We start from the raw sequence: 17053 nt of genomic DNA on the forward strand, positions 1-17053 counted from the left end.
CGATCAGTATTTCAAGGAATATCCTATAGCACAGGTGCAACATGAGGTCACAGGAATCATGAATGGTGTTGATCGTACCCTGTTTGCAAGCTCACCATCTGGCCTGCCACACAGCCTAATGGTTGATAGCACTCCTAGTCAAGAGTTAAGGACCTCTGTGTGTTTGCATCTGTTCTACTTGCCTTCCCTCCCAAGTGCCCCAAGGAGGGAATGAATAGGCCAAATGGATGCTGTACTCCACATGACCTGTAATAACTGTGGCATCTCACTTAGGAAACTACCAGAAATACACGAAGAGCTTTTCTACCAGTCACCTAGACTGATGACTTTTGTCCTGTGGAGAGACAATAAATAATCTTTATTATTCAAAGCAAATCCTTCCAGAGTCTGATGTAAACTTTTCACATGGAATGTAGAAATGCTATGGAAAATTGCCCAAGCAAACCAGTCGTCTCTGTGCCGACTGGCTAGGAAATCCTTCTTTCCCAATCCAAAAGGGAGGGCATCCCTGAAGGCTGACAAGTTGCTGTCTTGATGGCTCAGGGCCAGCCACACCTCTCTAGCTTGCTGGCAGGGCCAGTACACAGTACAAGGTAGTCTAGGACCTGTTGGCCATGTCCAACACCCACAATTCTAAGATGGTGAATATAAATACATTTACATCAACTAACGAGGACTCACTTGCTCCATTAATATAGTAACAAGTGCCTGGGCTTTGCAATTCAGTGACTTAAGAAACTTGAACTTGGTGTTTTTAATGTAGCATTTGTCAGTCACAGAAAGATTCTTTAATTCTAAATTCCCAGGATTAAGCACAGTTGAGATTGCAGAAGTGAAAATCATGTGTCCTCTTAGACAACACATTGTCAGCAGTTTCTTGTCTCAAAAGGTTTCTGATCCCCATGGAAGCCAAAGTGGTTTACAAAGAAACAGCAGAAAACATAGTGAAATTAATGGCACACTTAGCCTGGTGGCTTGGGACACAGGAGCTCAAGCCGAGGCCTCCCATATCAGGCCTCCTTATGCTACTTGTAGTTATGAAATAGAGTTGGACACCTCTGGCTCAAATCCCAGCTCTTATCCCTCCTGTTAGTATAACTGAGCAACTCAGCCTTACTTTATCACTGTCAAGTAGGACTTCAAGCCTAACGGGTTTGTTGAGAAAACAAGCTGCTGCCTGCAGAGCTGTTGTCTGTTACAAAGCCTGAGACACAGTGAGTTCTGGGTACATAGGACCTCTTACCAAGGTGAGCTATCCTAGGGCTCTATTTTATTTCTAGGAAAGTATTGTTTGTATGTATTCGCCTGGACATATGTATGTATGTATAGGCACTAACTGAGTGCCTGGTACTGCAGGAGCCACGGGAGGCTGCTGGATCTCCTAAAACTGGAGTTATAAACAGTTGTAAGCTACCTTGTGGGAGCTGAGTCATTAAAACTGGGTCCTCTGCAAGAATAACAAGTGCTGTTAATCATTAAACTGTCCTTCTACATCCTAGTTACATGTGGGACTCCATTTCAAATCATATTCCTAAACCCAGTTTGATGCTCATACCTGAGTTCCAGCACTCTGGCAGGAGGATCACAAGTTTAAGGCTAGCCAGGCCTACAAGACTGTTCCTTAAAACAAAACACAAACAAAACATCATTCCTAAATATTAAGCAGGTAGGCTGCTTTCTAGGTTTTGGATCAAACCTGAGGTTTAATAGCCCTGACCATTAACCAGGGGAATGACTGTCAACATTTTGGCTAATTCCCTCCCAGCCATCACTTTCTAGTCTAGCTATATAGTTGTGAAAACACCTGTATAAATAAGCTTGGACTACACACACTGTCTACAAACTGCTTCACCACTAAACAGTGCTACTAAAATTTTAATGCTAGTTATTCCAAGTCATTGGCTTACCCCTAAATAAGCAGTCTGTAGCAATCAGATGTCTCATATTATCATGCTACCAAGGCCTACTACTGCATGTCATGGGTTGGTTTTATCTTACTTCATTCTTAGGAAAGGGAGGGTCAAAATTGTAATTTTTTTTTTCATTAACTGAATCTTACTCTGTTGTTATTGTTTTTGTGTTTGGAGACTGTATCCCAGGCTGGCCCTGAACTTCTGATTGTTCCCCTGACACTTCTCAACTTCAGATTATAGCCATGGACCACACTGTGTGCACACCTTAGAATCTTACTGTAATACAAATCCTCTAGTGAATTCCTGTTCCTTCTCTAAAACAATCCTGCAGATGCTGGCATTGTAGAAGCACCTGTGTGCAATCTCCAGGGGAAAAGCTATGTTTGCATACCTGCAAACTGGGTCGACACTACTAGGTTAAGAGGTAAGTATTAGTCATGACAGATTGTGACCATTTAAGTCATATGTTTAGTAACCTACTTGCATAACCCTTGTTGTTTAATCTAGATATTATGCTCAGCTTTTATCTTTTGATAATAACCCCCCCACCCTCAAAGCAACACAGGCACACACCCAGTCAGCATGCATGAGTGCTGAGATGACTGCCAGTGACTGTTTATTGAGCATCATGATACAGCTGAGATTGTACAAAATTAAATGGATACAGTCTGGCACAAACAGCATATATTCCACTGTCAATTGTGAAAGTTAGATGAACTGTAAGAATTTTTCATAAATTGATTTCTGAAAATATCATTAATAACTATTATATGAAAAGTTAAAAAATATGTTGATTAGAAGGAAAAATGAAAAACTATTAAATGAATTATACATACAGTAATTTAAAATAATGAGTTTATGCTGAGATCTTGAACTCAAGTTTTTAAAGCTAGAAACTTCCTGGGATTACTGGAAGGAAGAATAATTTGGAAAAAGAGAACACTTTTATTCTTTTAAAAAAAAATACTGTTTATATAATGATTACTTTGTAGCCCTCCCAAATGCTATTTCCAGAGTCAAAGGAATTTATTATCCATTAAAATAAGTGTTAGTTGTCCATCTCAGAAACCCCAGCCAAGCATAGTGATATCACATTGCTGTTATTAACAAACAGTGAAGGTGGATGACATGCTGATTCTAATAGAGAACCAGGAGAAACATAAATATGTAGATAAAAAAGAACAGGCAAATAAAGGTATACAGCAGTCACACAGGACACTGGATTTAACACCAGCAAAGAACCTTGATACATTCCATAGAGGTCAGGGTTGCCCTTTCCCCAATGTCAAAGTGAAATGAACTGGCAAATTCTACATGGCGTGCGTCCCTTAAAGAATTTACCTGTAAGTAGGAGTAATGATGATGATAAAAACAAACAATAAAAACAGTCTGTAAACTGCAGACACAATGAGGACAATCTTATGACTGAAATACAACAGGCCTTGAGTCTTAGCCTGTGGAAGGAGATCAGACACGCCAGAGAACATATCTTCAGGTCTCAGTATGTCCTATAGGCCATGTGTGCGTGCTCACCAGCCTATGCAAGGGTCTGGGCAGTCCCGCAGGTGACTTTCAAATTGACCTTTGGTGACATCGATCAAGGTTGTGAATACGGTCAGCTGAAAAGAAAAAGTTATTTTTATTGTGAAGATTTTCAAGTCTAAGATTTTCTTGTACATACTAACATTTGTGTCCTTCAAAGAAATTGCTTTATGGTGATACTTAATAAATCAAGGAACAAGTAACCCTCCCTCTCCAGTGTATAATTAACACACATACAAAGCCCTAAGATATATTTGGCTTTGCCTATGCTTCTCCTCAGAGCAGTTCCATTACAGTAAGGAAACTGTAGGTACACAGGAACACAAAGCACACACCCAAACCCTCGGGGTCATGCACACCATGTAATACACCTCACTGTGAAGCCACATGGAGATACTGTGCACAGGAGAAAGACAGTAGCTTGACTGAGATGAACGAAGAAGGGCAGTTCCTGGTTATTTCCTAATGCTAAAAGGAAAGAGGACTTTGTTCTGGCCAGGTAATGCAAACAAGAACCAAGAAAATGGGATAGTCAGAAGCAACATATCCAGAATGTATCTCTGTATAAAGAATGACTATAAGCAAATGGGATTGTTAGGTTTCTCAGTTACAGTGTGTGTGTGTGTGGGGGGGCACTAAAGTTGAAACAACATTGACAGTGTTGCCTTGCCAAGTGAGCAACAAACACCCTTACTGCATTCCTAAAGGTGTAGTTGCAGGCACACAGTTTTCAAAACTCAGTGAGTGGGGTGTGCCTGCCTGTAATCTCAGAACTCAGAGGGCTAAGGCAGAAGGACTGTGCACATCTGAGGCCAGCCTGGGATACAGAGAGACACTATGTTGAAAAATGAATCTATGAATGAATAAATAACAAACTTGAAGTTGGACATAATTAATACGGTCAAAATGATCTAAAGTAACAGAGAAAGACAAAACATATAAGCACATTCTTCCCCAAAAGCAGTATGTGTGTGTTTAAATACCTTGTTGAGGACAGGTTTTGTTGATAGGACATCATATATGGTTGCAAACGAGAGATTCTAAGACACAAAAACAGTTGTATTCAATAGATTAAATACAGACCTTCAGTTGCATTTACCCATACAAATGGGCTATCAAAAACTAAAATATTTTTCAGTCTTCCTAAGGCATCTCTCCTGGAGTCACCACTAGAAACAAAGGTGACAGTTCTCATGTATCACTTCTTTCTCTCTCCTCCCCTATTGGAATTTATTTCAAATTTTATTATTAACTTTATAGAATGGTATCTGGCATTAGTGTAAGTAAGGAAAATTAAAGCAAGAATTTTCTCAAGTTCAACAGCGAAAGCTCTGTTGAAGCTTGTCTAAAGATGCTCAGGTTTACAGATTCTTCAAAATCAAAGAAAAACACCATAACTAAAATAATCCATATGGGGACAGTATCTTTCCGTATGTGACAATGCAAACATACCTTTTGCGTCGTTCGATTTAGACATATCTTGGCAGGTGTTCTGCGGTCATCAAGGAACAAGGTGTTTTTCCAGCGGTCATAATTGGTTTGTACCACATACCATCTTCCATGCTTAGGATCGAGTCTAGATACAGAAAAAGAGCTTCCCTCTTAGGCTTCATGTGTGCCTGGGTCCTTGTTTTTACTTATTAAATATACTCACTCATATACATCCAAAGACTCTCTTCTTTCTCTTGTAATCACACAACCTTCCCCAGATTTATTGCCTCCTAGGATAAAATATGCTGGGGCCATTATCTTGGTCTTGGTCAGTGTATTCTTGGCTTCTTCATAACTATATAGAAACATTTTTAAAAGTGAGTGTTTTTAGTTGATTTTGAATGATGTGTTTTAGTTGTAGGAACTAAAGGGAAACAGGTATGTGAGGCCCCTTAATGGAGTTACTTAACTGAATATGGACATACATAGTTGGCAACAGTAAAGGGTTTCTGAATGAGTAATGATCAAACATTAGCTGTAAATCACATAAATGTGAACTGACTCAAGGCATTTCTGGGGGTGCTCTCCCAGGCTGCATGTGCAGCTCCCTGCATCCTTGTTCTGAATGTGTGCTTCACACTGCCCTAGCTCCAGCCTCTAGAATGCCTAATTTTAAAATTTGCTACCTGAGTTGCTGGTGAATTTCATTAAAAAAAAAAAATGTGAAATAGAATTTGGCTTGGGATTATGACAGAACTTCCAAAATGCCCCTAAATATATTTCTTCCATTTTATACTATGTCAAGTGGCATCCTGAATGTTGACAGTCAATGCTGAAAAATGAAGATGCCTTACAACCTGTGGTAACAAATACTGTCAGGATATAATTCTTCCTATAAACAAGTACGTCCCATGTTGTTAGTACACTCATATGCTTGTGGCTTTAATGAATGGTAAAATCCTATGTATACCAAAGAATCATTTTAATTTATTTACAGTAAATGTTTGATCTATATACATATTTTATATACCTATATCTTTGGCATCAGATAAAGCATTTTTAGACGAAAAGGGACTGAGTGGGAAAAGGTGAGGAAGCCTATGGTTAAGGAACAGGCTTGTGGATTAGGGTGGTGGGAGGATCAATGTGGGAATTTAGGAGGACCCCTACTCTGAAGACTATTAAGCATGGAATGGATAATAAAGAAAACTAAATTCTATTCCCTTGAAGTGTTAAAAAGTAAGATTGATGTTAATATTGTTCAAGTCATAAGAACATAGTATGTGCTAAATTTGGTATTATTTCAGCACTACAACAGACTATAACTTCTAGGTTAATATGTATTAGTAATTTATGTATTTTTCCTGTGCTAAGAAACTGAATGTATTACCATTTACATAAAGATTTTACTGTATAGCATTTCCTATGCACATGGTATGTTTTTTTGTATAACAAAAACTTAGATATATTTCCTAGTGTCAATATCTAATAATGATATGTATAATTCAATTAATTGCTCTGCTATGACAGCACAGAAAACAGGAATAATTCCATGTGAATGTCAAAGAATATCCTAAGAAATACAACAATTCCTCAATGGATGTGAAGCTAGGTCTTGGCAAATATTTCTATTTAACATATTTTTTAATTATTTATGTTAATTATTTAACATATTTGATAATAAAGCAACAAATCACTTCACCTTGTACTATTTTCCAGAACTGATCTAGTGATAAACCCGACCCATTCGGCATCTTTCTTTCCCAAAATCCATTCTAGGATACCTGGAAGAGATGAAATGCAGACAGTGTCACAGGACCAGGGGAAGGTTAGATTACTGCCCTCTCTTACAAACACCGAGATTCCCATTCCATCTCCAGACATTCCACTCACCCAGATAACCACCATTTATACTGAAACGTTCATTGAGAGTAAGACTAAACAGGCCCTGAGAAAAAGACAAAACAATGCAGTCAGAAATATCAATGCATTCTTAAAGGCCCCATCTCTGTACCTGAACTGGATACTAGAGAATGCAAGGAGAAATCAAAACCACAGTAACATTAGAAAGACTCTTCTAAGTTCAAAATATTTTCACATGCACTGTTAGATGAGTTAGATGGGAAACAAAGAGCAGAGTCCATGACTTGTCTAAGTGAACAGCAGAACCCAAGCCTGACTCCACATTTACTTTGAGACTTTTGACAGTCAGCCACAGACTCTTTATCTTCAAAGGGCACAGAAACCATTTCCTTTCTCTTTTGTGGTACTGGGTCAAATACTGGCAAAGGTGTTAAGAATAAGGGAGTAAAATAGGGCTTCAAATTCTTTTTGTCTGTCTATCTGGGGCAGGGTCTCACTGTGGTCCTGGCTGGCCTGGAATTAACTATGTAGACCAGACTGGCCTTGAACTCACCACCATCTGCCTCCTTAGGATTGAAGGAGTGTGCCATCATGCCAGCCTTAATGGTTTTTACATGTTCTCATTTTCTGGGACTCCCAGACAGTAAAAGCAGGACACAGAACTACTGAACAACGCCCAAATTCCCAAATATTGTCTATAAATGTTTGTTTTCATTTAAATGGACTTAGTTATAAAAAATATATATTTTACAAAACAAAACAAACAAACAAAAAAGAAAGTTGTATAATATATTCCTTACTGGTTTGAACCCTGTCAACATGCCCACATATCCAACGAAGCTTGTAGCCTTGAAAACAGTCTTGTTGTTTCTTTGGAAGTCCAAGTTCACCGTTAGAGGCTTTAATTCTTCAGTAACAACCCAAGTGTTGTTGTTTATATTCCACCTAAGAAAGGCAAATACATGTAGGTGACATTAGAAACAAAGATGGAGGTGAGAGGAGGCATGGCATAGATGTTGATGCTATGTGTTTGAAACTGGGTCTTGCTGTGGAGTCCAAGATGACTTCATACTTGTAATCCTCCTACCTCAACCTTCCAAGGGCTGGAATTACAGGCCTGAGATTCCAAGTCTGTTTATAGGTGCTTTTTCTGCCTGGCCACATAGGATCAACTTTAACAAGATCTTTATGATATGAGTGTGCTATGGTTTAGATCTGAAATGTCCATCAAAGGCTCATGTTGAATTGGCCCAGTCCCCAATGCACCAATGTTCAGAGGTGAGGCTTGTGAGGCTTTGCACAGTGTTAGGATTAATCCATGGATGGGTTGACAATCTGAAAGATTACTGGCAGACGATACAAATTTAGGAGGTGGGTCCTATATGAAGGAAGCAGGGCCCTGGATGTACACCCTATATTTTGTCTTTAATGCATTCCTCACTTTAGAAGGTAAGCACCCTCCTCCACTACCTGCTCTCCCAACATGATACTCTGCCTTACCAGCCTTAAAAATAGAAGAGTCAGTTGATCATGGACTGAAACCTCTGAACTGTGAGCTAGAATAAATCCCTTTTCCAAGTGGTAACTCTGGTTGCATAATTAGGGAGATCCAGATTCAAAGGAAAATCTAGTCACAAAGCCAATATGTTTCGTAAAGGACAAGATGAGAGATTTCTCTGAGCAATAATGAAAATAAGCACCTGTGCCCTTCAAGCATGGTCCCAGTTTCTGCTCACTAGGTACAACTTCTGAGATACAACTCCTAAGTAACTGGGAAGTCCACCTATGTGCCTGCCTTTCTAACACTAAGAAACCCATTCATCTTCACCCATGGCCATCTTCTGCATATGAGGGGGTACTTGCTTTTCATCGAGGTAATACTATAGTCTACACTTCTTATGAAAATATATCAAATTACTTACCCAAGAAATATTCCAAAATCCATGTTTCTTCCATGTAGTAAATGACCTATTAGGGGGAAGTAGCAGAGACATGTATCCACAGTTAAAATCCAATGGATTCTTAATCACTGATGGACAAACAGATCTATTTATTCACTACTGTATCACTTAGCAATATATAATAATTAAGAAGCCTGGTAGCCAGAATAAACCTTAAGTTCAAACTAGTGTCACTAGCACACTGGGACAGTAACAACTGGGATCTGGAGACTACAGTAACATCAGCTATAGAGGCCAATCCTCATTCCTTGGAAACTACAGTTCTACCAGGACATAGGTATCTTAACCTTTATTAATGTGACTTACCCAATTCCTTAATTGCCACTTATAGAGGGACATCTCAAGTATTACATGTAGGTCAAAAGTCAGAGTGAATGAAGGGCAAGTCACCTTGTGCCACAGATCTTGGGGACCAGCCAGGAAAGTGAGGCTCCCATACACAGTGCTTTTTGACTGGGAAATTATGAGAGGATGTTTGTGCTGGGTCTCCAGAAAAAAAAAAATCTATCATTGCCTGGGGTAGTTTGAATAAGAATGGCTCTCATAGGCCCATATATTAGGATGCTTAATTGTCAGGGAATGGCACATGTCTGATTTAAAATTTTAATAAGCATCCCAGTTGTCTTCAAGCTAATTTTCAGTGTGCTTAGAAAAATTTACCAGGATAATCTAAAGTATATACAACATACACACAATTTAAATAGCAAGCCTCATTAGTAAATGTTCTAATTCTATTCTAGAAAAGGTTTAATTTTATGCTCTGCTGTGCACTGCCATGTTCCCTTAGCAAATATTACCTTCACTGTCTTCAGTTATAATTGATGTACACATAGTAAACAATTCATAGAAAATGTTGAATGAAATAATCTCTCCTGTGAAAAAAGGAAATTTTTTGTTAATTGCCATGACAGTATAAAGAAAATGTCATTCCACTCTTAACCTCTGTCCTGTTAAATGCTAACATGCTGGGCTTAATACACATTTTTACCCCAATATATTTTATTTTAAGTTATGTTACTCTCCTTTTCTCTAGAGATTTTATATTTGGTAATTATTGTGAGAACTCCTTATATTTATAAAGACTTTCTTCTCATGACAAGTATGTATCTTCAGTATATTATCGTTTTTTGTTTGTTTTTTCCAAGACAGGGTTTCTCTGTGTAACAGCATTAGCTGTCCTGGATATAGTTCTGTAGACTAGGCTGGCCTTGAACTCACAGAGATCCACCTGTCTCTGCCTCCTGAGTTCTGGGATTAAAGAAGTGTGCCATCACCACCTGACAGAATATTTTTATATTTATTTGTATGTGCATTTATTCATGTGTGCACATACAAGATATGTGCATAGGTTGGCCATTGTGTGTGTAACTTTGCCATGGTGTATGTGTGGTGATGAGAAAATGTGCAAGTTGGTTCTTTTCTTCCATCATGTGGATCCCAATTATCTAGAACTCAGGTTGTCAGGCTTAGCAACAAGCCCCTTTACTTGTCAATCCAACTACCAGCCTTTTAAAAAAAAAAATCTTTTAGTGAAGCAAAAGAAACAGAAATTTTCAGTCAATTCTCTTGTGAAAAGTGCCATTGGTTACAAAAAGTGGTGACTCTGTTGCTTTTAGATTAGGGAGAAAAACCTTTTTCAATGAATGATACAAACTGAAAACTGAAACTAAAAACTTTCAAGACCTGGGTAAGGTTGCACATGCCCAGAATCACCCCGTAAGGGGGAGAAGGAGGCCAGCATGGCTACATAGCAGTGAATATTTGCCTTAAAAGGAAAAACCAAAAAACAAGAAGATAGATGTTAGTTGCCCAAAATATCATTACCTAAGAATAATGAGTAATATATAAGGCCTTTGAGAAATCAATCCCCAAACAAAGGCTGGCTTACACTCTATTCAAGGGTATATTAACTTCATTGAAACATAAAGTTATGGGAATGCAGAAGAACACAGACAAGACTGCTGAAGGACGGCACAGAAGAAGAATTACACTGCTGAAATGCCCCTACAGTAAAGCTTTAGAAACCAAGACACATGGGACTGACTGGTACAAGACAAAGGATGAAACAGAAGCAAGTTCACAAATGGCACCACATACACAGTCACCTGACTTACATCAAAGACACCACTATAATGTATGGAGGGAAAGATAATTTATGGAGAGACCCTTACTAGTGTTTTGCCCTTCCACAAAATGGAGGAATAAAGAAAAGTCAAACTGACCAGACAAATGTGGTGTCAAATGAGAGAAAACTGTATTTCCCACTCTACACTTGTCAATAAATCTGTTCATCTTAGGAATTGTCTTGCAGAATTTACAAAGTTAAGTACATAGCTAACTTCGCCATGGCTCAAAAGTTCAGTTCAAGAGAAACCCATTAAAAAAACATATGCAAGAATGCATGCACACATACATCAATAATAGCCCCATTGTTACTATGCAAAATCTGAAAACAACCCAGACAGTCAACAGCCTGTACTGACAGGATTAAGGAAGAAGAGCAATTCAATTGCTCAGTTGTATTTTTAACATGGTGAAGGCAGAACAGGGCTATTGTCTGTGAAGGAGCTGATGAAATCTCTTTAAGACTAGAATTCCTTCACCTTTTGAATGAGATGTGCATACGTGGATGCATATGTCTCACACACACACACACACAGGATTTCACTGCATATAATACATCAGACTTCAGATATGCCACAGGGTTTTATCCAGTGTTTTCAGCACTGCAAGATGAAATTTACCTAAAGGAATCCCAGTAACATCTGCAATTCCCTTCATTTCCTCTTCAAAGGGGCCAGGAATCTTGCCAAGTAGACCAGGCTGAAAAGAAAGAAATGAATGACCATTGAATTTAAACCCGTGCTTTGTGAGCCGGTTCTCCGACTACAACTCTTTAGATACTGTTAAGCAATGAGTGATATGTTTTTTTTTTTTTAACATTTTACATCAAGGATTTATAAAGGAATCTATATAATGCTCAATGTTGGACTCTTAGGAAAACCTGTCGTCTTAGATTGTTTTCCTACTGATCTTTGGCCTAGTCCCCAGAGAGAAGGGAACCAGAATCATTTTACCTGCATGATTTAAAGTGACCCACCATCTAGATCAGCTTTATAAAGAGCAAAGTTCTGCTCATTCGATCTTCAGAGACTGACAACACTCAGCAACAAACAGTACTCAACCATGTCACAGAACTGTTGTCAGGGCTAATGGCTGGTCCTGACCTAAACTGCATTAGTTGCAGTCAATTAGCAAACAACAGGTAAACAATCCAAAGATGGATGTTGTCTCTTATTCTCGACCTCAGCTAAGCACAAATGTGCAGAACACAATTTATATTCTCAGGATAAGACAGTATGTTTAAAGTTCTCAAGTCCTGTATTTACTCTTTTTTGTTTTTTTACATTTGCTTATTTATTTTGTATACAAGGTATGTGTATAATGTGTATACACACATGCCACAAGGCACGTGTGGAGGTGAAAGGACAACTTGCACCTTCAGCTCCTTCAGCTATGAAAGTTCTGGGGATGGAACTTGGGTCATCAGGCTTGGCCATCTCACTGCCCCAACATTCTATTCTTACCAGCTGCATAAGGTGACCTAACTAAGCATATTACTTGTTTTCCTGTGAATTCAAGGCACTGGGAGTGAATTGTTCCAGTCAATTTAACAAAAACATTAAGTATGACACTTTACATACAGTGATATACCATTTAGTCCTCATAGCCACCATATGAAATATGTATCAGTAAATATCCTCCCAAATAAGAAAACAAAAGGTTCACAGGTGTATAGCAGCCTTAAAATACAGTAACACTGAACTCCAAACCATGGCATCAAGAACTTCAATGCTGTCTCCCAACTGACATTCAGGATAGAGACAGGATTTAGGTATTGGGGCATGTGAGGACTCATTCCCCTTTTGTTTCTACCAACTTTTATTCTGGGTAAATCCTGTAGGTTTACCATATGATAACTTTGGTAAAGAGGTGAGAACATAAATATGACCCTACAGACTTGCTGGCTGGCAAGTCAAGGGTCATATGAAAGGAGGAAGTGTTTTGATTATCTGGTCCCTATGACTAAGGCAGTTCTGTCTTTGGGGAGATGGCAATGTCTTGTGAAAGTTTAGTTGTTACCACTGAAGAAGATAGCAGTAGGTAGTCTGGCAGTGTGGCTCACACCTTTAATCCCAGCACACAGGAAGCAGACACAGGCCGGATCTCTGAGTTTGAGGCCAGTCTGGTCTACAGTGAGTTCTAGGACAGCCAGAGCTACATGGTGAGTTACTTGTAGAAAATGCTTTTAAAACATGAACATTTTCTTTCTAGTTCTGGCATGAAATGTGGGGTTTCCAGCATGCTATTCATGCTCTACCACTGAGATCTACTCTTGGGGTATGGGTAAGGGGGAAACAACTAGGCTTTTAGTAGTGTACCTGCATACCTAACTGTGAAAACAAGAAATCCCACACTTCTGATGAAATCTATGTTATTTTCCCATTGCTTTGTGAAGCTGCCCACAAATCACAGAGCAGTTAACTACTCAAATCTGCCATGCTTAGTATCCTGTGACTCTAATAACCCAATCCTTAGAATGAAAGGTTCTCTCAAGTTTGACAGTGCTTAAGAATAAATGTAACTACCCCTAACATTCCTGAGAAAAGGTCAATGAAGTATTATTTACACAAATCTCATGCACATTTTTTCTTTTATTGAAAACAGATTCTTTTATCATACAATATATCCTGATTATAGTTTCCCTTCCCTTTACTCCTCCCAGTTCCTTCCCACCTTGCTTCTCCTCCAGATCCATCCCCTTTCTGTCTCTCATTAGAAGAGAACAGGCTTCTAAGAGATAACAACCAAAGATGACAAAAGGAAATACATATAGTAAGATGAAGCAAAAACTACCATCTCAAAGTTGGACATGGCAGCCCAAGAGGAGGAAGAGCCCCAAGAGTTGGCACAAGAGTCATAGACCCACTCGTTCTCAGTTAGGAGTCCATGAAAACACTACACTAGTCACTATAATAAATACGCAGAGGACCTGGTGCAGATCCATGTAGGCCACGTGCTTGCTGCTTCAGTCTCTCTGCACCCAGGCACAACTTATTTTTAATTCTCTATGTACATATGTTTATATATGTGTCCTTCAAATTAATTGCAGGAAATATTTCTTACCAACTTTTGGTCAACCATCTGCATTATTTTTCCACTTGGCACAAATGCGTTTACTAAATTCTTGAGGGAATTCACTATAATCCTCACCTGAAAAAAATGAATAAAACATTAAAAAGACATAAAGTTAAGTACTGATATTTAAGATGAATATTGATGTCATGAAAACAAAGGTAGACCTTCATGGTGGTACACGCCTTTAACCCCAGCGCTTGTGAGGCAGAGGCAGGCAGATCTCTCTAAGTTGCAGGCCAGCCTGGTCTACCAGTTCCTGGACAGCCAGAACTGTTACACAGATAAACCCTGCCTTCAAAAACAAAAACCAAATAAGCAAACAAACAAACAAAAAATAACAAAATAGTTTAATTTGAAAGTATTTTCAATGACTACATCAACAGTTTTCTCCTTAAAGTAGCACTGCTTCTTAACCATTTAGTACAAAGGGAAGGAAAAACAAATTCTACAGAGAACAAAAAGCTACAGGGAAATGGTGTATTTTCCTCTATCAGTTACTATACATGGTAGAAGACTATCAAAAATACACCATTAAACTTATTTATTTTCATGTGTATGAGTATTAACATTTATGTATGTGTATCACATGTGTGCCAGGTACCCAACAAGGTGAAGAGGGCATCAAAGTCTCTTGAAATAGAGTTCCAGGTGATTCTCCTGGGTGCCTTTAAGTGCTCTCAATCAGTAAGTCATCTTTCTAGCCCCTTTGGAGTATTTTTGAGACAGCATCTCACAATAGCAAAGACTGCCTGGGAACTCATTATGTGGACCAGGCTGGCCTCTATACTCCTCTAACACTTGTCCTGCCACAGTCTCCCAATTGCTTGGATTATGAGTGTGGGCTTCCATACCCAACATATAAAGTACTTCTTAAAAAAAGCAGAATTATATTCGATAAAGTCAGAACAGAAAGAGTTAAGACTTGTAACATACCATTGGTGCCTTTTGAGTCACTAATTCCTGCCATCTTTTGTAGGGTGGTAAATCAAGATTTATGGTATACCATGGAACTGCTCCTCTATAGCTGCAATGAGAGGAAACCATCTTGAAATGTGGAAAGTGACTTTCAGGAGGAGGGAATAGCGCTGGAAGGGTAGACTAGACACACATCCATGGCAACAGTATAGAAGTCGGTTACTCAAGCAACTGGGAAGGAAGTTCAGTTTGTACCCAGTTCTTCAGCCCTCTTTTGCACATACAATCTGAAGTAGACTCAGCAATCACAGAAGAGAATTCTACATTCTGAGCCATAGTAATCCCAGTGCTCAGGGTGCTGGGCTACATAGTGAGCCCTGCCTCAAAGCATAAACCACACAAATAAAAATTATACCCATTGGAATGTTAATATGACTTGGTAACATTTGAATCAATTGTGGCTCAAGAGAATACTGCTGACAGAAAATGCCCACTTTTGTTTTTTTCTAAAGATTTATAACAATTTAGTCTAGTGCTGGGTTACTAGACCATTCTAGACACTAGGACACCACTTGATTTTCCAGTCAGAAATGCTTTGTCAGCCAGTCTAACACTATTGCCAAATTGGTGTGTCTCGTGATGGCTTCAGTGAGGTCATCTTGTAAGCCTACAGTGGCAACAAGCATAAGCTTCCCATTATTGACTGATTCTTGTATGTCTGTGGACTCCTTTTATCTGCCTGTAGCAAGGCCAAACCCAAGCACTATTCTATCACATACATTCTCAATTCCCTACTCCGTCACACAGCAATCTCTGCTATAGGATATAGCCATGTTCACCCCTTATTAATGGAGCTGGACCATATTTCTGGTTGATAAGCTCTACAATTACTTCTGCTGCTACAGCAACTTCATTTTCTCATTCATTTGATAAGCAAGGCTTGAGACAAGGCCTCATATAGCCCAGGTTGGCCTTCATCTTGCTATGTAGTTAAGGATTACCTTGAATTCAGGAACCTCAAATCCTTCTGGCCCTACCCACCAAGGGTTGGGATCATAAGCATGTGCCACCACACTAGCTCTTCTCTAGTACTTTTAAACAAATTGAAATAGCTTTCAAGGGTGTGACACTCAATGATTTATCAGATTAAAGCTAAACCTAAAAGCATCCATCACTTGAGCCGTGTATTTAAGAAGAGGGTAGAGTACATACTGGTGTGTGTTGCAATGCTACCAGGCTCTTAACAGATCATCTAGCCCTTATACTAGCCAGACACAGTTCATTTCCTGAAAGTCATTTACTGGGCCTCTGTGTTTACTTTACTACCATGAATATCTGCTTCTCTAAATGATATTGCTGGGCTTGGGACCAAGGTTATGTGAAAGGTTTTATGAAAGTGTTAGCCAGTACCCATTCATATTGAAATATAGATGCAGGAGAAGTGTATTCAATTTTGGAAACATACATTTAAACAAAATTATAATTAATCCATTGTAATATAACAATGATAATACAATGAATTATAATTTTGTTTAAATGTGTATTTGTTATATGTATACATTGTCTGCATATTTATTGTGTGTATAAAATGTATAATTAATTGTCCTTTTCAAGTTCCTCAGTTCCTTAGAAGCTGATAACTGCATGAATATTATATACTTAAATTTTTGTGGAGAAACCCCTTTTCAATATAACAGTTCTAGTTTTCCTCTGCTTCTTCTTTTGACTACCCATGCTAAATTGTGTTCCATGGTTTAGTAATCTGTTACCCCATTTATGGGCTGATTGGACTAGACCTTTCCTCCTCCAAGCTGGGTAGTTGGATTTCCACGTCTGGATGCAGTAACTAAGTGTTGTCTTCCTGGGGTTATCTATGCATGTTGGTGGCTGGTGTTCTGCCTGTGAATTCCTCCCTTCTCAGCACCCAACAGAGCCTGCACGTTCCTATCACCTTCCATAATTTCCTGAGTCTTCTTCTGTTGAATATTGGACAGACCCAAGCAGATGAAATGGAGAGGAAAGAAGCTTGCTACCAGAGAGGACCAGCATTTGATAATGAAACCTCCACTAGTCAGAATTCTTGGATAACTGGTTAATCTGATTAAGAAAGTTTTTTTCACAATGAAAGCTTAATTTAATCTTATATTTTATCTCACATTAAACATCTCTCTAAGATATCCCTGTATTTAACAATTGTACCTCACTTCCTTCAAACATTTAAAAATGCCT

General features: G+C 38.7%; 1 protein-coding gene across 1 annotated transcript in view; it reads right to left on the bottom strand.

Annotated features, from left to right (window-relative positions):
• Positions 1-2490: 2490 nt before the first annotated feature.
• The window catches only part of Asah1 (N-acylsphingosine amidohydrolase 1), a 32068-nt gene continuing 17505 nt past the window's right edge, over positions 2491-17053 (bottom strand). The window contains exons 3-14 of the mRNA XM_051182311.1: positions 14843-14933; positions 13898-13984; positions 11455-11533; positions 9508-9582; positions 8672-8717; positions 7550-7694; positions 6780-6834; positions 6589-6670; positions 5110-5241; positions 4908-5031; positions 4439-4495; positions 2491-3532 (exon numbers count right to left, since the gene is read on the bottom strand). Of these exons, the coding sequence (XP_051038268.1) occupies positions 3443-3532; positions 4439-4495; positions 4908-5031; positions 5110-5241; positions 6589-6670; positions 6780-6834; positions 7550-7694; positions 8672-8717; positions 9508-9582; positions 11455-11533; positions 13898-13984; positions 14843-14933 (1063 nt within the window). The 3' untranslated portion in view covers positions 2491-3442. The remainder of the gene's footprint in view (positions 3533-4438; positions 4496-4907; positions 5032-5109; positions 5242-6588; positions 6671-6779; positions 6835-7549; positions 7695-8671; positions 8718-9507; positions 9583-11454; positions 11534-13897; positions 13985-14842; positions 14934-17053) is intronic.

Source organism: Phodopus roborovskii, unplaced genomic scaffold (assembly GCF_943737965.1).
Source record: "Phodopus roborovskii unplaced genomic scaffold, PHOROB, whole genome shotgun sequence".
Taxonomy (NCBI): domain Eukaryota; kingdom Metazoa; phylum Chordata; class Mammalia; order Rodentia; family Cricetidae; genus Phodopus; species Phodopus roborovskii.